This window comes from Oenanthe melanoleuca, chromosome 1A (assembly GCF_029582105.1).
Source record: "Oenanthe melanoleuca isolate GR-GAL-2019-014 chromosome 1A, OMel1.0, whole genome shotgun sequence".
Taxonomy (NCBI): Eukaryota; Metazoa; Chordata; class Aves; order Passeriformes; family Muscicapidae; genus Oenanthe; species Oenanthe melanoleuca.
Window position 1 is genome coordinate 16893012 of NC_079334.1, and position 19845 is coordinate 16912856.

Sequence of the window (19845 nt, forward strand, 5' to 3'; positions counted from 1 at the left end):
CAGAGGAGTGAGTATGGTTCCAGATTACAGCTGTTATTGATTGTGAGCTGTTTAGTGCTTTCTTTTTTGCTTTATCTCATAATGTGAATTCACTGATTGTTTATAATGGGAAATATTAATAAGATATTATTACTCTTCTTATAGCTGGCTATTTCATCAACTTTAACATATCTCTGTGTAATTATCTACAAGATGTGTCATTTTAGGATGTCTTCTTTTGTTCTCTAGCTGCAGATGCATCTCCTTGAACAGGCTATGTAGCTATTCCCTGCACTGGCTTTTTTCAGTCTTTAGTCCCTTCTCTTGTTTCAGCATCTTTGTTATGGCTTGATCCGGTACATTTTCATGATTTTTATGTATTTTCAGAGTTCCAGGAAAAGATATCTGGGCTTTGTCAAAAGCCTCATCCAAGCTGATGGTCTTGTGGTCCTTGTGAGAGAGGAGGAAGCACAGGATGCAGATGCAGTCCTGGCAGTGGTTACATGATTGACACCAAAAATGGTAGCAAGCATCAGCAGTTTATTATCCTATAGTGAAGGTGTCATACCTTTTTTCTGTGAAATGCTACAGGCAGCAGCTCGCAACACGAGGACCAACTAACTCTTTTATATCACACATTCTTATTAGACACAGCTGCCACCTATTGAAGGCAAGGCTGCTTCCGCTTTTTAGTCAGATGCAATCTCACAGTCATTCTCACAGAAACACTCCAGCAGCTTGCTGTGTTTGGGGCGTTTCCTTACTGCTATTATTAAGACTTTTTTTAGAGATATGTTAGGGGCACCCTTCCAAGTAAGACCTGGGCTCTAGCCAAGCCCTGGATCTACCTGGTCAGGAAATTTGCCAACAAACACAGGTGTTTTCTGTATCGAAACTATATTCAGCGATTTGAATTTATGACAGCTGGACCTGCTTTTAAAATGAACTTGGAAATCTTTCCCAGGAATGGTTATCCATGCCTTCACTGAAAATGAGGTTTGCCAGCTGTTGCAGACTGGATGATGGTACAGTATTTTAAGGTATTGCAAAGGGATTGCCTTGTTTTCAATTTCACATGTGCTGCTAATTACGTACATTACCTGACTTAATCCAGCCTAATCTAAGCTTGTTGTTTTACTAAATGTATTGTTTTGCTTTAATGTTCCTTTCATGTACATAACAAGAGACATATATTTTATTTTTAAAACAAAAAGATGGGGTAATTAATTCCTTAAGAATGTTTGAATAATGCAACATATATACTAAAATTTTTTTGAGGGTAGATCATCGAGTTTGGTCCCTAGCAGAGTGAAGCAGAGTGAAAAATTCTGCATTTGCTAAACCAATTTTGAAAAGCTCTTACATGAGGATCCCCAGTTGAGTGTGCAATGGCAAGGCCTAGCTGATTTACTAACCCAGGGAGAAGATACACACGTGTTGGGACTCCAGGAGCAGCCAGAGTCCTGGCTGGTGGCATCTTTGGTTTGGGAGAAATCCTGCAACACTCGTGATTTTACGAGTCAGACCCCAGTGTTGGCCAGTGCGACTGGATGCTGAAATGGCTGGTGGCCAAAAAGCAAAACCTTATTCCCCCACTGTCTCAGGGTCAGCTCAGAGGTGGCATTTTGGGTTCCAAGGGCAGCCAGAGACATTGTTGCTGGCAGCTTTGTTTTGGGAGAAATCCTGGAGGAACACCTGCCAAATCAACCTCCAGGACCTGTGTAAAACGTTTTCCAGCTGAATTGTGAATCCATCTATTCCCGTCGTCCACTCACAGACCTTTCAGCAAAGGTCAGGAGCCACTCTGGACAGAAGGTCCCCTCTTTCTTAAGGGACAAATAGATAATTAGTACCTTTCCATGATTTGGAAGCACTTTTTAAATATGAGAGACTTTGAATTAAAAATTCTGTTAAAAATTTACCAAATATTACCTAATTCTGTGAGTTGATTTTGCAGATTCTTTTTTGTTGTATCAAGCAGAGCCTTCAGCAAGTGGTTAATTTAAATTTAGAGCACTTTTTCAGCAAGACTAAGTTGACAGTCAGAATAACAGAATCAGGCCCTGAGGTGGTGCTGTGCATACAGCATTGAAGAGACTCTGTGCCTCTCTGCTGTGTACATTTGTCATGGGAAAAAAACCTGGTTTTGCCTCTTACCTGCCGAGATCCTGCCTACCTGTCTTTGTCATAGGGTGGCACTGCACACTAAAATATAGTGGACACTCCCAAAAATACTCAGTTATGTTTGCAGCGGGCCTTTGACATAACTTCTGATCATGTGGTAGATTTTTAGGCTTCCCAGAGTCTTTATTGTTTGTTTGCTTGCTTTTTTTGTATTGCTGTTGTCATCGTTGTTTAGTTTGGATTTTTACAGAAAGTTTTTACTACCTGAAGAGAGCTGCGTGTAAGTGATACCATCCCAGAATAACAGAAAAAAGTAAAGAGAAGTTAAGGAGCAGAACAAAATAGTGAGGGAGACCATTCTAGCAACATAGGTGTGAACAGTGCTTACTACAGTAGCAGAGAGTTAAAAAAATAAAGAGGCACTGCCACCACAGCACTTGAAGTCTTAAAAATCCAGCTTCACATTCAAGTTGTTCTCCCAGTGGAAGATGCTGAGGAGAGAAGAGTGCATCCAGTTACTTACCTGTCTGCTGTAAACTGCTTTACAGGAACTCTCTCTTTTTAAATAATCCACCTGAAAAAATCTGAGCCACATTTCATTTTGTGGTCTTAAATATCACCCCAACAATTATCAGAAATCATCACTGCAGTATGGTTTGAGAGACAAATTTTACTACTTCCATGCAGATGGTACCTGCACAAAAAGTTGAGGAAAGTACTTTCAAGCTGCTATGGCAGCGACTATTCTGTGTATTTTTTCCCCTCTACCTCAATTCACCTAATGATTTTCCTTTTCTTTTTAATATCTTGTATGTAGTGTCACTACTGATAGCACTAGAAGTAAAGAGTCGTCATCTCACTTCACAGGAAGGGTAGAAAACATCTGTTTATTCAATCATAAGAAAGGAAAGGTCCTTGAGAAATTTTCCATTTGTCTATACAAATCATAGCTCTTACACAGTTCAGTTGCATTTTTTTTTATAATGGAAACAGTATGGAGAAGCAATCAACATCAAATGAAGCTCACAGGAAGTGACTGATTCCAGGGAGTTTATTTTTCTTTCCTACCCAATCCAACATCAAACATTTGCTCTCATTTTACTTGCTAAAAAGGGGGAAAGAAAAAAATAATACATAAAATTAATAAAATGCACATAAAACCCAACAGAAATGGATACAGTAGAGAATAAAGTGTTTGGATATATCCAAAAGGTCCTACTTCTGGCAGGCAATCTTTGTGTTTGTAAGGATGGGTTTTTTGAAGTCTAGTTTGGAAGCCCTCATAAACTAGTTTGACCAAACATCTGCCACACTCTAGGCTGCTAAAGAATGTGGATTATTCTTAGCCTTAGTCTTGAGGTCAGACTGCAGAGTGGTGTGGCCTTGCTGCTGCATGCCGTGAAAATCTCCATGCCCGTATAGATGAATTTATTGGAATCACAGGACTGCTCACCACCTCCTCTAATTGAACTGGTGTGATTTGCACATGGGACACTGCAAAATTTAAGTTTCCCCCTTAATCTCTGGGCCTAGTGTTTTGGCTGATTGTTTTATAGAAAACAATGACCACAAGGGCTGAGCAGAGGCTCTTGCCTTGAATTTGATTACGAAATTTCTTTGGCAGTTTAGGTGCTCTGTGCATCTGCTGTCCTCTCTCCTCACAGCACAGGGAGAGCAGAGCATGTACCTGCATCTTCAGGTCATGATTGGAGAGAGATGTAAAGAGGGGCTTGCACAAGCTAAAGCTCACACACTTAGATGAACTGGCTGGGGTTGGCAGTCTGGCTTGCTCTTTCACAAGAAACAAGTTTTGGGCAACTGGGATAACAGTGCTTGAAGCTGCTGCAGCAGCAGTTTCCTGTGAGCGCCTGTCAGGCTTGGAAAACCTCTGGAGAGATGGGTTTGGATTCTGGCTGCATCATTCCCTACCAGTCCCTAACAGCCTTTAGATCCACAGGAGCTCCTGGAGTGGTGGTACCCACCTGCAGGGCCCTGCCCTTGGTCTCAATGGGCAGTGTGACTGCAGAGATGGCACAGATGATGCACACAGAGGAGAAGAGACACAGGGCCCCCACGAAAGAAGCACTCATAAGAACCTACAGGCCAAAGAACATCAAACAGGAGCTTGCTGGTGTGGGGGCTGGCACTTAATTAGCAATTAAGAGTGGAAAAAGGGTCACAAATGACTGAGAGACTCCACAATAGAAAAAACAGTGTCTTGTGAACCTTAAGAGCTTTCAGAAAGTATCAAATACTAGTGAGCTGAACTCTGTAAGGAGAGTTACTCAAAGCTACATCTGGCAAAGACTACCCAAGTACTTTATTTTTTGGATGAATTTCAGGGACATCTCTTTGTGTTTGATGGCAGTGTTCAGCACAATGTTTACCAACATCATCAAGCATGCTCTTACTTGTGATATAAATGGAGCCACCATTGCTCCCACACGGCACAATGACCCACTTGTGCCCATCCCCAGTGCTCGCATTGTGGTGGGATAAACCTAAAACAGGCCAGAAAGAAATTGGATTAGTGCAACAGCAACCCACAATACCTCTAATTTTCTTTGTCATTTTTAATTTTTTTTTTTTTTTTTTTTTTTTTTTTGTCAGAGACACCCATTGTGTTAGCAAGGGCAGCTAGTCAGATAACATATAAAAGGAAATAAAAGCTCCCTTGGGCCTCATTTGAGCCATTACAAATCTGTCATTTTTTGGCCCAAGTAAAGTTTTACGGCATGTCAAAGCTGGATGTGATTCCCCTTTGTTTAGCATTTGTTTACCACCACTTTATCTCCTGGTTCTATGATCAAAATCCTCACTATTAGGTTGGTTGCTAAAGGAAAAATTCTGTTTATACTGCCGGGCTCTGTATCTGGAAAGCAGGAAGAAAAAATATTGTCTGCAGTGTTCAAGTCTGCCTATTCATTTTTATCAACAGCACCTTTGTCTAGAAGGAAGAAAAACAGATCCCAGTAAGAAATATCCAGGCTTAGAATAATGTGCTTTGACTAGTTTATTTTTCACACCTCCCAAACACTTGTGCCAATGAAACAGTTAAATATGAATTTTACTGATCTTTAAGTCCTCTTAATACCAACATATTTTAGCAAGTATACTCATATAAGCCTTTGTTTAAATACTTTACTGGACCAAGCAAATTGAGTCAGTTAATTCAAGAACAGTCCAGGCACTTGGCTCGAAAGATTTTGATCATTGATTAAATTGTGAGTAGAACTGATTTATGGTATGGCTGTTACAACAGTGGTCTTTACATCAACAGCAACTAATTCAAAACCACTAAAATTGTGTATTAAAGACAGGTGCAAGTTTAAATATAACAATGCACTATTAAAAGTGCAAGGGAGCTACTTCTGTTTGCTTTGGATCATTTTAGTCAATTAACAAGGAAATACATTTCACTCCATACAATTGCTTTTTTTAAAAAAAGAACAAGGAAAAACCCCAACAATTTATACTTAACTTGCAGAACTCATGGCTCCAAAGCTGTATGAAAGAAAAGCTCTTTAAAGGATTCAAGCTTTTTGCAGAACATAGCCAACAATTTCCATTATGTGAAAAGAATTGTATATATAACCCCATGTACTACCTCACACAGCCCCTTAAGTGCTGGAAAATGTTCTTTTAGTGGTAGTCTGTTTTCTCCCTGGGGGGTTAGATAGGGGAAAGATTGTGGATTTTGGAAGATAGTGGCACCCAACATCCTCAAAAATAGTGTTTTATAGGAGCTGAGTATCAGCTGGTTTAGTAGGGTACTCCTCTTCCATCTACTCCTGTCATCTCCAAGCTGGTTTTCTGATTCCTTCTCTTATCTTGAATATGAAAACACAAGATGCCAGAGACACAAAATTCAAGGAAGGTGACTCTTAACTAGCAGGCAGCATTCCTGGGTATACACAGGTGGTATTTGAAGCTTCCAGGCAGCTCAGCACACTTCAAAGAGAACCCACCTCTGCCGTGTAAATGTAGATGGTGTTGAAGTTGGCTGAAACCAAGGCACGCAGCATGAAGAGAAAGCCAACCATGCCTGCACTGGAGAGAAAGCCATGTGGAACAGAGTTAATGTCACTGAGCAGCATCAGCAGAGATGCCAGAAAGAAAGGAAGGGGGAAAAGTGAATGAAAAATATAACTTATTTCTGATGTATGTAGTTCACACATTTTTAAATTTTCTGGACTGTGCTAAAAGCAGCGTGTTGGATGCTTAGGGAAAGCCACGTGGGCTCAGTAATACAAGTGAGTCCCTCTGCACACCACTGCACCACAGAATCTGCAGAATTACTGCCCTGACAGACTGGTGACCTGAGAATACCAGAGGTCCTGCCCTCAGCATTGCATACTCTCAAACAAGACCCATAGTCTGAGCCACAGTACCTCGAGGTGCAGATATTAAGGAGAAGGAAGAATAGAGCTGTACATCCCATGGTGATACACAGGCTTACACGTCTTCCGAGGAGATTGATGCTGAGAATGTTCACAGGATTTACTGGAAGTAAAAAGGAAAACCATAAAACATTTGATGATCTAACTGCAATAATTGTTTGCCTTGACAGACTCAAAGATACCTGTCTGCATCCCCAGTGCCTACCAAACATCCTGTAAAATGGACAAACCCTATCTACCTGCACCCAAAGCTTGTGATTTGCCCCATGCCCCTGGTTTTTTCAACCTTTCCCTTCAGATGATGAAGCCTGTGCTTCCCTGAAACTGGCTGTGCTGAGGCAGGACACCAAGGACTGTCCTGAGCCATGCAGGAAGGCACGGCTGGGTGAGCAGCACAGGCCTGAGTGGTTTTGCTCCCTCTGACCTCAACCCAGCCAAACACCAGGGCCAGAGGTGTGCCCACTGAGTGCCCTGCTGAGCCAGGAGCCACAGGCTCATGGCCTGTAGCCATGTGAGAAGCTGCAGCAGTGCCCAGTTCATGATGGCCCCAGTCACCAGGTGCATGCACTGCTCAAACCTCTGCAGTGAGTGCTGTGAGAGGGGAACGGCAGGGCAAGGGTGGGGAAGAGGTTACGTGCGATCTCCCCAGCTGTGCTGATGATCATGGTCTGGTAGGCAGCAGGCCCAAACAAGTGGCAGTGGCAGGGGCTGTGGCTCTCCTCAGAGTCATCGCTGGAGTTCTGCAGTGGTGGGGCTGCAGAGCCACAGACAAGGTCCCGCTCCAGCAACTCAGCACTGGCCAAGATGACTCCGTAGTAGGCGAAAGCTATGCCAAGCCTGTGGGGAGAAATGCTGCAGTGAGGTGCAGCTGTGATGGGGAAGGGGAGGAAACTAAAATGCACCAGGTTTTGGGTGCCCTGGAATCTCTGCTGCTGCTTGCACCAGCTCTGCATGATGGAACCCCTCAGCCTGAGCAGAGAGGTGGCTCAGGTATCCACCACGCTACTGGTCACGTATCCCGTGGCATTCCCTCCTACCTATGTACCTAAGGCACTGCTCTGTCTCAGTAAACCTCTCCCCAGCTCATTGCTCAGCTTTGTATTGGATTTGCATGGCCAGATTTTGGTACTGGCTGGGGGACTACAGGTGTGGCTTCTGTGGGAAGCTTCTGGAAGCTTCCTCCATGCCTGACAGAGCCAATGCCAGCTGACTCCTGCTGCTGACCAAGGCTGAGCCCATCAGCAATACTGGGAGTGCCTAGGGAATAATATTTGTTAGAACCAGAAAAAAAAGTGCAAGAGCAACAGAAGCCAGAGAAAGAAGTGAGAACATGTGTGAGAAACATCTTTGCAAACACCCAAGCCAATAAAGAATGAAAGGCAGAAGGTGCTCCAGGTTCCAGAACAGAGACTCCCCTGCATCCCATGGTGCAGATCACAGTGAGGCCACTGCCCCTGCAGCCCATGGAGATCCACAGTGGAGCAGAGATCCACCTGCAGCCTTTGGATGTTCTCATGCCCAAACAGGTGGATGCCTGAAGGAGGCAGTGACCCCATGGGAAGCCCATACTGGAGCAGGTTCCTGACAGGACCTGTGGGTCCATGGAGAGAAGAGCCCATGCTGGAGCCGGTTTGCAGGCAGGACTTGTGACTCCCTGGGGGAACCCACACTGGAGCAGCTCATAAAGTAATACAGTCCATGGGAAAGACCTACATTGGAGCAATTCATGGAGGACTGTTTCCCATGGGACCCCACACTGGGTCAGGGGAGGAGTGTGAATGTCCTTGTCCTTTCTACCCAGGGATTTTCAAGAGGAGTTTTCATTAACTGGCCGGAGAGGCTCACACTGCACCCTGGCTGACTGACAAAAACACAGCATTGGTGACAGCAGCCTTGCTTTGTCATTATCAAGTAATTCAGAATACACCTGATCACAAGCAGGCTGAAAAGTAATTTTCACTTTTTTCTCTCCCGTGGCAGTTTCAGAAATGAGCAGCAGAATTTGGGCCACCTGGGAAGGCAAGGAATGCTGTGGGGGGGATGGGAATGCAGATCCAAGAACATGCCAAGAACTCCTGGGACGACTAGGAGATAAAGAAAGGTAAAAAACCAAAAAGATATTTCATAAAATTCATAGAAATCAAGGGGGGAAAACCCATTAAAAATTCAAGGCCTGACTTCACAACATTTTGGGTCGATGGATTCCCACAGACCTATTACTTACACATTTCCATTCCAGACAGCAGTGTCAATGAAACATGCATTACCCTTACATACAGCTACTAGGAACACTGCATATGAAACCTGTCTCCTCAATCTTACTTTCCCCCAGCCAGTAGCACTGGTAATGGTGGATGTATTTCTGTCAGAGCCCTGTCTCACTGGTCCTTCGGCCATCCTTGGGGACAGCAAATTTACACCAAGCAGGGAAGGAGAGCCAAAGGCACACGGTTGATCCTGCTGCAGTCAGGGGATGGCTCTGCCCCATGGCTCTCCCCTGGCTCCCAGGAGCCTCTCTGTCCTGAGGAAGGACTCAATAGCACCATCCTGGAAGTCCAGCCCTTTTCTGCCCAAGTTAACAGCAACCAGTGTCTGAGATGTGGTCTGGATCAGGACAGACCTATGGTCAGATCCATGTCCCTCCAGTTGCAGCCACCATCACAGGCAGAGTGGTGTCCTGTTAAAGTCAGAATCTGTGCAAGACTTCTGCTCCCTGCACACTGTCAACCAAGAGAATGGGCGGATAAGCAAGAAAAAAAAAAATTTACCATATGATCCATATCTGCAAAGTAGTTCTGAGGTATTTGGGGTGGATGAGGTCCTTGAATCTTCCCCTTCTTTCCTGAAAATCATACAGTAGAAATAGAAGTTTCTATAAATGCATCTTTTATACAGGAGCAAGTGTTCTGGGAGGGCAGTTGGCAAGCTGGGCCCTCCTGTGCTGCTTGTGGCACAGACAGAGTCACAGATGGTGCAACACAGCCCCCATCAAAACTCCAGAGAGCAAAGCCCTGCTTCCTAAAAGATATCCCCAGGAAGCTGCACTGCAAAGGATGGAGGAGGGGAGGAGAGGGCATCCTGAGCTCTCCTGGCCCCATAGGACCCCCCAGATCCGAGCAGTCTGATCCCATTGTGACCATGATGGTGCCAGAGGGGGCCCTGGTTGCTGCTGGGGGGGAGCATTGCTGGGGCTTCTGTCAGCTCCCACTGCCCCACATGCTGCTCTGCCTGTGAAGCAAGCTTTTGGACACACACATCTTCCTGGGAGGCCTGAGGTGCCATGAGCAGAGACTGGCAGGCACTGGGGGCCCTGCCTGGCCTGCTGCTCCCCAGGGTCCCACCACCGAGGGGAGACTAGTTCACAGGAATGGTGTGGATTGACTTCATTTTCCTCCTCATTGGCTAAGCCTGAGAGAGGGCAAAACTAACAAAAAACCATTCCCTCATCCAGTGTGGTCCATTACATAAATTCTATTAAATTACAGGGAAGCTTTAATCCTAACTAATTCCAATACAATAGCACCATGTTGCATGAATTGCTAAGGACAATTCTTGGTGCCTGTGGGATTGAATATGCAGGAAAAAGTTCCAGGAAAGGGATTTAAAAGAACTGAGTAATTTTGAGGCCCTGAACAATGGATTTGTCTAATCTTCCTGTCTTGAGGGTCAGAGGAGCCACCTGAGTCCTCCCACCCATCAGTCAGCCGGGCCCAGACTGGGTGAGAGGGGGAGACTGTCTCCCCTGCAGCACCCACTCATGTTTTTGGGCATTTCAGTCCAGCAGCAATCCGCTCCCGAGCTGCTCAGCTGCTCACAGGTACAGGTGGTGATCTCTGTGAAATGGTCTCTCCAGCTTTGACCCTCTTCTGCTGGTCTGTGGCTCCACACTCTGGCACCTGGGGTCCTGGGACACAGTGGACAAGCCAGGCCAGGGGCTGGGAGAAGCCTCTGGGAGCACTGGGTTTACCCCATGGCAGGGATCCTTGCAGCCTGCCCAGTCAAAGCCCTGACAGAGACCCCAGTGGACAGATTGTATGGCATCTCATGTTCTCTGAGGGAGCACCTGTGTAGGATAGGTGGGCAATAAGGAACAGCATGCTTTGCCATGGTAAAGGAGGAAAATATTTGCTTAGCCCAATATTTTTCTGAGCAAACACAAACTGAGGAGCAAAAAAAAAAAAAAAAAAAAGAAAACTCCATTCCATTTTGAAGGCTATGATTACTGTTTCTCCAAAAGGAAACCGACATCGCTTTCAGCAGTTGTTTGGGAAAGAGCCAGGCAAGGAGGACGAGGGAGGCAGAGCAAGATGTGGCTGGCAGTGCCTGGTTGGCTCCTTCCCTGAAGCTCAGGTGCCAGCAGCCCTGCCTGGGGTGGCTGGGCAGGACTCACCTTGGCAGGCTCCCTCAGCTGCCCCTCGGGCAGGGCTGCCCCGTTCATCCTGGCTATCCTCTGCAGCGTGGCCAGCGCAGCCCCCGTGCTGCCCGTGGACACGTTGTACCGCGCCGACTCTGGGATGAACTGAAAGCAGAGCAGGAAGCCTTTCTGCACCTCTCTAGAGCTACTCACAGCTTCACACCACACCCAGGAGCCTGCTCAGGTGGGCACAGGGCACTCCACGAGCTGGAGCAGCCTTCTGCCTGTCCTTCTCCCCAGCCATGCCCTGGGGCACCCCGTGTGCCACAGCCCCCCATTCCCCATGCTGGGGGGCTCTCCCATACAACAAACCCATTTGTTGGTCCAGCTCCCAGGGGTCTGCCACTGAGCCATCTGTGTCAAGTGCTTACAAAAGTTGAAACTCGAAGACACAGGTTTAACAAAAACAATCCTGAATTAATTGGCGGTTCAAAATGAGATGAGGCACGTATTACTTTCTCAAGCATAAGTCTTGGAAGGCACAACCAAGGCCATTTTAATAAAAAGGATGAAGTGGTTGAAATGTAACTGATCATTAGCATTTGGTGCTCTTTCCAAAATAAAATACTTTTTTTATTAAATGGTGGCTCTATTAATTTATAAACAGCTACATCTCTTTCATTCAAATATTAATTAAAGACTCCTTTTTTAAAGGTGTATATACTAACTCTGTCTTTTCTCCCCCTGGATTACAAACTTTTGCTATCCAATTTTTCTGGCAAAAATAATCAGGGAAACTAAACATTCAGATTATACAAATGTACACTCACAGCCATCTTACATTTGCCTGCCCAGGTAGCACCCCAGATAACTTGTGCATTAACTCAGCTGCAGGAAGAGCTTTTACACCTGCATACTCTCCACCAGCCTCAGCTCAGCACTGCAGTGCCCATGAGCACTGTAAGCAGGGATTTTCCACATCACCCTCCACAAATCAGATGGTTCTCATGTCCAAGGCTGATTTTTCTGAAGTAGAAGGACACCTGGAGAAAGCTGTGGTTTACCCCCGGCACTCTGTGAACAATTTACTGATGATTCTTTCCTCAGCCCTAGAAAATGCAAAGACTGAAGAGTGTGTGCTATGCCCAGCATTAGACTGAAGGTATTATTTGTCATTTTTTTCATATGCCATCTAGCCTGTCTTCCTCTTGGTGCCTGGCCTGTTACCACAACCCCTGGGTACTACTGGCAGCCTGGACACTGGAACCTGGGCTGCTGGAGGGCTACAGCAGTCCAGTAAAGCCAGGCCATCACCAGCAAGGCAGCATCTCCCCAGCAGCTGGTCTGCAGCCCTGCCAGGACTTTACCTGAAGCTGCTGTGTGAGAGGACTGAAGGGGAGAAAGGAGGACACAAGAAGAGCCCTAGGATGAAGGGGGTGGAAGGCAGTGGTACCTGGGGAGACATCAGGGCAGTGGCAGTACAGCAGGGTGTGGGGAGTGGAGATCTTCCTACCTTGAACACCAGAATGAGAAGAATGCCAGGGATGGAGGCAATTCTGATCAACCACCGCCAGCCAATGGTTGGGTTCACCACTGATGCCAGGCCAATGATCAGCAAGGATCCTGCCAACCAAAACACCTTCCCAAGGGAAAAAAAAGGGTTAGGACATGAACACATGGCAATGATTTATCTTCTTCCCTTCTGGTCTCTGGATACATGGGCAACTATGCTAGGGAATGCTGAGGTTCAAATGAGCCATCCTGTGGCTGTCTGAGGGCTGGGCTTGGGTGGGAGGAAAGAGGGGAAGACAAGAGTTTGGGAAGTGACAGTGAAGGTAGTCTTAATCAGCTACAGGTAAAAACCAATAATTTGCTGTGTGTGCTTTTGTCCTTCCAGTCATTTCTCTGTGAATGCTCATGCCCATGAATTTTCCTGTTGTCTAAGTCTCTGCAGGGAAGCAGCAGATTTACAAGCTCAGAAGGCAAAACCAGGCCAGATTTCCATGGCTGAAAGTTGGTGGCTCTCCAGTAGACTCAGTGCTAAGCTATACCAACAGAGAATCTGGCCTCTGATCTGCAAGTACGTTCTTTTCTGAAGTTCACTTGCTGCCATTAGGAGACACATCCCTTTCCAGGGGAACATCCAGGGGGGTTAAACCAACACAAATCACGAAAGCTGTAGCAAGTTCAGGAATAGCCTGTGGGCAGAAATAACAAATTTCTGGGGAGAAATACAAGATTGTTCTTCCATAAATCTTTGTATTTCTGCTAGCAGTTTGGTAATGATGCCCTGGGATCAAGGAAAAGCAAATTATCCCTGGCACAAAGAGTTTGGTGCAGCAGTGGGATGAATTTGTGCACTCAGTGGTGTCACCACTGATCCTCTGCACGTGCAGCAACTGCCCACTGCAGAAATCTGCAGTAAGCAATGGCCCAGCAAGGGCCATCCAGCACATGTCAGGCCAAATTTGAGACTATCTGTGCTAACCCTGTCCTGTGCAAAGCCCCTGGCAGACCCTGAGCAGGGAGAGGAGCAGATTAGGACCTCATCTGGGAGTCACTCATAGACCACTTGTTATTTCTGGGGCTCCAAAGAGGGGAGAGGGGGGATACACCTCAGCTGGGAGTGGGCTGGGAATGCCATTAGCTCCAGTGCCTGCCAGTCCATCAGCACTGGCCCCATTAGACCAGGTAGCCTCATTGTCTGTAGGACAACCAAGAGGCTGGGTGTCAGCCATCACTCAAAGTCCTTCTACAATGTTTGGAGCATCAAATCATTTGAGAAGGTATTGCCTCTCTCCTGTGTACGTCTTTAATAACACAGATGCCACAGTCTGAGCCACAGGAGGAAGTGCACACCCGCTCAGATTCAGACTCCAAGTGTGATTAGTCTGGGAGAAGTGCTGATGTGCTGGAGATGTGGCTTCCAAACTACAGTGGGACTAATCTCCTAGAACTCAGAGCTAGAAGAAACAGTGGTGTTCTCACTTACCTGGGATAAGGGCAACATGTATCCCCGGTATTTGGTGGGCAAAAATTCAGTTTTTATGATAAGTCTAGCAAAAAAGGAAAGAAAAGGCAGAAATACATTTGCAATGAGAATTTCCATATAAATCAAGTAACAGTTCAGCTCAACTCATAGGATGAATACCATCCCTCTTCCACCTTGAGCACCCAGAGACAAGGAATGCCTGTCCAATATGCCTCCTATTCCAGCACCAAATTACATGCAAGGGAAACACAAGGCATGAATCCTTTCCAGCCCATGGCTGTGGGATACAAGCAAGTAAACACTGCAGTCTATACATCAGGACACCTATGGGAAGGTCCTGTAGGGTCACTGAGGTGTCAGCAGAGGCATAGATATGTTCATAGAAATTAACATTTTACTAAACACGTTTTTTCCATGAAATAAAGAAAACTCTGTTCCACTTTTTAAATGACTGGAGTGCCCTTGGGCAGGGGGCTCATGGCACAGGCATCTCTCAAGGTTCCGTCAATGTGAATTGTGTTTCCTTAGCTGGACACAGAGAGAGAGGTGGGAAGAGACCCTCAGTGTCTCCTTCTGTCTCAACCAGTGAAGTGTTTTAGGAAATGTTCAATTTCCTTCTATTCTCATGAGGTTCATGAGCAGCCTCCATGGCCAAGGAATGAGGGAGGCAGTGCCAGCAGCTCAGCAGATGCATGACTCGGGCGCAGGTGACTTCTCCTCCCAACAGCTCCTCTGTCCCCAATGTCCTTTCCTTCAGCAAAGGGCTTTTGGGTGAATGTTTGTTTGTTCAGTTTGGGGCTTTCCTTTATGGGCAGCAACCAGGCTTTGAGGAACCATGGAAAGCAGTGAAATGTGTTTCCATAAGAGAGTAAACAAAAAAAAATTATTTTTCCAGGCCTCTAGTGAAGTGGTTGTTAATATTGTTAACTTTTCCTCCCCAAATCCTCTTTTCTATGCCAACAAAATAAAAATTTGATTTCACTGGGAAAGTTTTACATAATTCAAACAGAATTTTCTATTTAAGCAGAATTGTTGTCACTTTTTTTTTTTAAGGAAGAAGCAGCCTTTATTCATTTGTTACCTGTCTAATTGTTTTTATATGTGCTTAATAACCCCTCTGTCACCAGTTTAATGAAAACCAGCTGCGCCCTCTATTCCAGGCCTCAGGAGTCCTTGGGAACTGTAAATTAGGTCAATTGACTGGGACTCAGTGAAGTTACAGAAGGGCTTTTTGTTCCAAGGCGAGGTGGGAATTTGGCCCCCTTTCCATTCCAGCCCCTCCATCACATTCCCGGGAGGGCGGCTCGCACAGCCTTACCCTTGCGCGTGGCCTGACACGCCACCTCCTACCATGGCCCGCAGGAACACAAACCAGACGTAGGACGGGGCAAAAGAGGTCAGCAGGGAGAAATAGGCTGCCCAGAGGAAGGAGAGCAGCAGTATCTGCAGAAGGGCAAGAATTGGGGTCATTAAAGCAGAGGCTCAGCCAGGCGCATGGCTCCTGTGGAGCGCAGGAAGAGGACGCAGTCACTCACCTTCCAGCGCCCGTACCTGTCTGCCAGCAGCCCGAGCACTATGCTGAACACCATGTAGCCAAAAAACACCATCTGAGAGGAATTGAAACACAGCTGTGGAGGGCCCATTCCCAGCTACATGAGGCAGCTCTGCTCTTTGAGCTGTGGGTGAGCTGTGTGTTCTGAACCACAGCATCCAGAACCACAAGCGAGCAGCTTTCAGGGGGTGACTTCCTTTGTGTAGGCACTCACTGCTGAAACCCTCAAAGCTGGGGGTGGATAGCAAGGTTTTCAAAATAAGAATGTGGAAGTGGGATTTGCTTTTCCCTTGGCATTACTTCCTCTGTGCAAAATCAGCACATCTGGGCACAGACATCTGCTCTCATCAGCTTGATCTCTGATGTCTACAGTTGATGGCACTGTTCTTGTCCCTGTAAGGAGGCCCTAAGAATTTGTTTGGTTTGCTGGCAAATGTGCTTTCCAAAACCCATGGTGGTGCCCATGACTATGACCACATGGTGGATGACCTGTCTGGGGGGAACAGGGAGTCACTCACTGTTGTCACTAAAGCCACCTGCCAGTCTTGGAGCTGCCACTCACATCGGATGAGAGGGGACACAACAGCTATCAGCATGATCTCCATGGCTTCAGCCACCTTTGGGAACAAGTGCATGTGTTAGCAAGAAGGGAAACCACAAGAAGCCCAGAGGGAAAAGTCTCTCAGCCCTACAAGGCCTGTAGCCATGGCAGCTCCACCATGTCAAAACAGTCCTCTGAAGCCATGGGGCCTCCACAGTTTTCTGACACCTGTGCCTGACCTGGAAGGTCTTGGTGACAGGAGAGGAGGAGAGAAAGGTGCACCTAGAAAGCAGGTTCAGGTACACTGTACATCTGAGAAGTGTGGGAAGAGTCATCCTTGGCAGAGAAGACTCTTACTCTGCTCTGTTAGTAGATCTTCAGCTGTCTCTGGAAACAAAGATACTTGGTTGGGTACCTAGCTGTGGATTCAGGCATCTAACATGAACTCTTAAAACTGTATTTGGTTAAAAACATCGTTGTCCCATTGGCTGTTTGACCCAGCAGCTGGCTTTAGTTAGGAATGAGCTGACTGTTTACACACAGCTTCAGACTTTTCACCTCAGCTGCAGCCATCTTCATGGATAAACCCCCATTACATCTTTACTCCAGCCTGGCCTCCAAGTTCCCAGAGTTCCCAAAGTTGCTCAAGTTCCCAAAACAGATACAAAATTAACCCAAGACCATGAAAGTTAGGAAATTTTTCAGGTAACCAGGGGTGAGAGGATGCCAGGCCTTCTGAGCCAGATTGCATAGGATTTGGGTGTCATGGGAATGACAAAAAAAATGCCATTGTGAAGTTGAACCTAACCTTCAGGCACTAACTGAAAACATTCTCTGACAGTGCTCCAGGACAGGGGCCAACCATGATGGTCTGGGCCAACCTGCTCAGCTTTGCCCTGAAATAGGTCTGATATCTACTCTCACCAAAGAAGAAAATAGTAGAAATACTGCTTGAGAAGGTATGTGCAGGATAAAATGGGCTGGCAGCAGTATGTGCTTCTGGTTGTTATTGCATGGTAATGAGAAAAATTAGAAGAAAGATTTTTTCAGGCCAGCACAGATGGCTGTAGATACCTACCCCAGTGCTGCCCATGATGAAGAAAAGCATGATATGGAACCTCCCAAACCCAATGGTTTCCACAGCTTCTTCCACTGTAAATGTCTTTTGCACTAAACATGAAAAGAAAATTAAGACACAAAAACTGTCAGAAGTCAAATTGTACTGTTTCTTCATAAAAAATATTTTTCATGCTACTATGGGACTGCACCAGGCAAAAGCCTGGAAACATGTAACAGTTTTATGTCCACTGACCAGCCTCTGGATGTCCTGGTGACAAGACACAGCAGCCAGTGCAAACAGAGGAAGGACAGCCTTGAACAATTTAAAATGCTTTTGAGACAGAGTAGCATTTAAAAAATTATCCCAAGCAAACGAATACTCAAATTACCAATATAATAAAATGTTTACACAAAGCACAGTTGTGGCTCCATGTATGGAGGTTTCAGGTAGCTGGAGTGGCACAACTGAGGACCCTTCTTCTATGCCAGCTAAACAAGGACTCAGATTCCTACTCTTGTCAAGACAAACCCACCTTTTGGTGGTTCTTTTCTCTCTTCATGGATTTCCTCCAAGCCAATAGCATTTTCTGCCTCTTTTTGGGCAGTGGCCATCTCAGCGCCTGCTGGGATCCACTGTCACTGTGGGCAAGGCTAGGATTTACCCATGAGACCTCACAACAGTCACAAAGTCACCTGAGCAAGAAAACAGCAAGGCAGTTTCTCACACTGGAGTGGAAACATTCAGATACAGTCAAATATGAGTTTGTTTCATGCAGCTACTGGAAGATGTCCCTTCCCATTAGTGTTTTGGTGTAAAACACATAGAAACATCACAGGGTAAGTTAGTTAACTGAGAGACTTTGGTCATCACATCCCACTAGATGATTTTATGGAAAGTCTAGGGAATGCCTTAGGGAAGACTGGAGACCTGCTAAGATAAGAGAGCATGTGACAGCTTCCCCAGCCCAGAGGTCAGTGAAATGCAGTGCCAGTCTGAGAGATGCTGCCTCCCCAGGAGCCAAGACATGAACAACCAGTAGCTGCTGCCCCTGTTGGAGGCTCCCCAGCGGAGTTTGAGTGGGCAGTAGAGGTACTGCACTCTGCAGCAACCTGGTGAGAGACCCCAGTGAGGCAGAACTAGGTGACCCCAATCCCAGGATTTTGGGGGTGGCAGGGGTAGCATTGAGCTCCTCACCCAAGCTTCCCGCTGTGAACCAGCCCCTCTGCCTCATCCCTTGCCAGGCTAATCCCCATCCTCTCAGGACATCCATAAATGCAGCCATGTGTTCTGGATTGCAACTGGAAGCTGGATTCCTCTGCCAGTGTTTCTGGCTTTCAGCACTAGATCTTTTGGCCTCACCACTGTTGCTTTTCCCCAACAGAAAATTTCATTTTAATGCCAGGGCAGGGATTAAGCACACTGATTGCTTAAATCCACAAACTTTCCTGTGGAGTGCCTGCTCAGGCACTGCAGAGGAGAGCTCAACACCTCTGCACTTTGCTGACACCCTCTCCTTTGATTACCTCCCTTCAGGAGTGCTGGGCTTGGCCCAGGCTGCGTTCACAGCCAACCAGCAGAGGCTGGGGAGGCTGCAGAAGGGCAAGAGCTGGAGGGAATTAATGGCTGAGAGCATCTAATGAAAGATACAAAACACAGTTTGAGATAGAGGGCAGCATGAACACAGAAAGCATGGAATTACAGTACTCCAGGATGGATACCTTGATCCTATCCTGAGGTACAGTTAGAAGGAAGTCATTAAGGACTAATGGCAGATTAGTCAGTCAGGTCACATACACTGACCTTGCTGTCACAGATCATTACAGTCCAGCATCCAAGAAGGTGCAAAGGATATTGGTTACATCTCTCTCTCAGCAATGTCCTCAGAAGCAGCAACAGCTGCCAGCAGCACAGAGTGCCACCAGCTGATTGTGATGCCCAACAGCTAGGGACTATTTCCAAGTGGAACTGGCTCAACAGAAACCAAACAAGGTGCTTGGAAGTGCCCACAGGAAAGGATTTACAGTGAAAAGACAAAGACTTTGCAATAACAAAATCTGGACACCTGTTTTTCTCCTTTTCCGTTCCTTTATGATTAGGGACAGCAAACACATTCTGCCCTAAGCTGCCACATCACACCCCTGTGTGTCTGTGGCAGGCAGAGCCCATGGTGCTGGCAGGACAAGCATTGAGCCCTGGGCCTTTGCCCACACATCCTGGGGCTGGGATACCCTGCTCCTGTTTGCTGAGGGGTGTTGGAGCATTTCACTGGCACCCACTCTGGGCTACATGCCTTCCTTCTGGAAAGTGCCACAGCTCTTCCACAAAAGGGGAAGGAGCCCTGATCCCTGGTGATGATGTACAGAGCTCACAACAAGGCTCTAGTGCTCAAGCAGAAGGCTGAAGAGCCACGTCCAGCACCCCATAATCACCAGACACCCTCAGAGGCAGCAGGATGGTGGATAGTACCTAATGTGAGAACCACACTAGTCTCAAACAGCAGCTGGTAAGCAGGTGGTACACTCTCCAGCAGCTCAAATGACACCAGAAATCTGTGCAGGCACAGTAAACCTCCCAACAGTTCCTACCAAAATTGTGTTTTGCTCATCCCAACCCTCTGCAGCCCTGCTTGCCTTGATGGAGCAGCTCGTGTCTATCTTCAGGGAGTCACAAATTTCCCTCTATTTGTAAATCCAACTAAACACCAATTACATGAGCCAAAAGAACAGCACTGACAAAGCTGCTGCTGGCAGGCAAAATAAAAATCCTCCAGCTGAAGGGAACAACCAAGAGTAAGGTGAAACTGCTGGTGGGACCCATCAGAATGATGGAGGGCTGTGAGGCAC

General features: G+C 46.4%; 1 protein-coding gene across 1 annotated transcript; it reads right to left on the reverse strand.

The window, feature by feature from the left end:
- Nucleotides 1-4028: 4028 nt before the first annotated feature.
- On the reverse strand, nucleotides 4029-17613 carry SVOPL (SVOP like). The gene is made up of 14 exons (XM_056513031.1): nucleotides 17535-17613; nucleotides 17021-17112; nucleotides 15920-16018; nucleotides 15385-15456; nucleotides 15168-15292; nucleotides 13850-13913; nucleotides 12371-12496; nucleotides 10894-11022; nucleotides 9272-9345; nucleotides 7138-7340; nucleotides 6495-6606; nucleotides 6072-6153; nucleotides 4515-4604; nucleotides 4029-4199 (listed from the first exon to the last, which is right to left on the reverse strand). The coding sequence occupies exons 1-14, from the start codon at nucleotides 17611-17613 to the stop codon at nucleotides 4029-4031; spliced, it is 1518 nt and encodes a 505-aa protein (XP_056369006.1).
- Nucleotides 17614-19845: the final 2232 nt, after the last annotated feature.

Coding starts and splice junctions, on each gene's coding strand:
- SVOPL (XM_056513031.1), bottom strand. CDS start 17,613: ATGGCCACTGCCCAAAAAGAGGCAGAAAATGCTATTGGCTTGGAGGAA. Junction 17,113..17,534: donor GAGAAAAGAACCACCAAAAG/GTGGGTTTGTCT, acceptor TTTCATGTTTAG/TGCAAAAGACATTTACAGTG. Junction 4,605..6,071: donor TCTACATTTACACGGCAGAG/GTGGGTTCTCTT, acceptor GGCCTGTTTTAG/GTTTATCCCACCACAATGCG.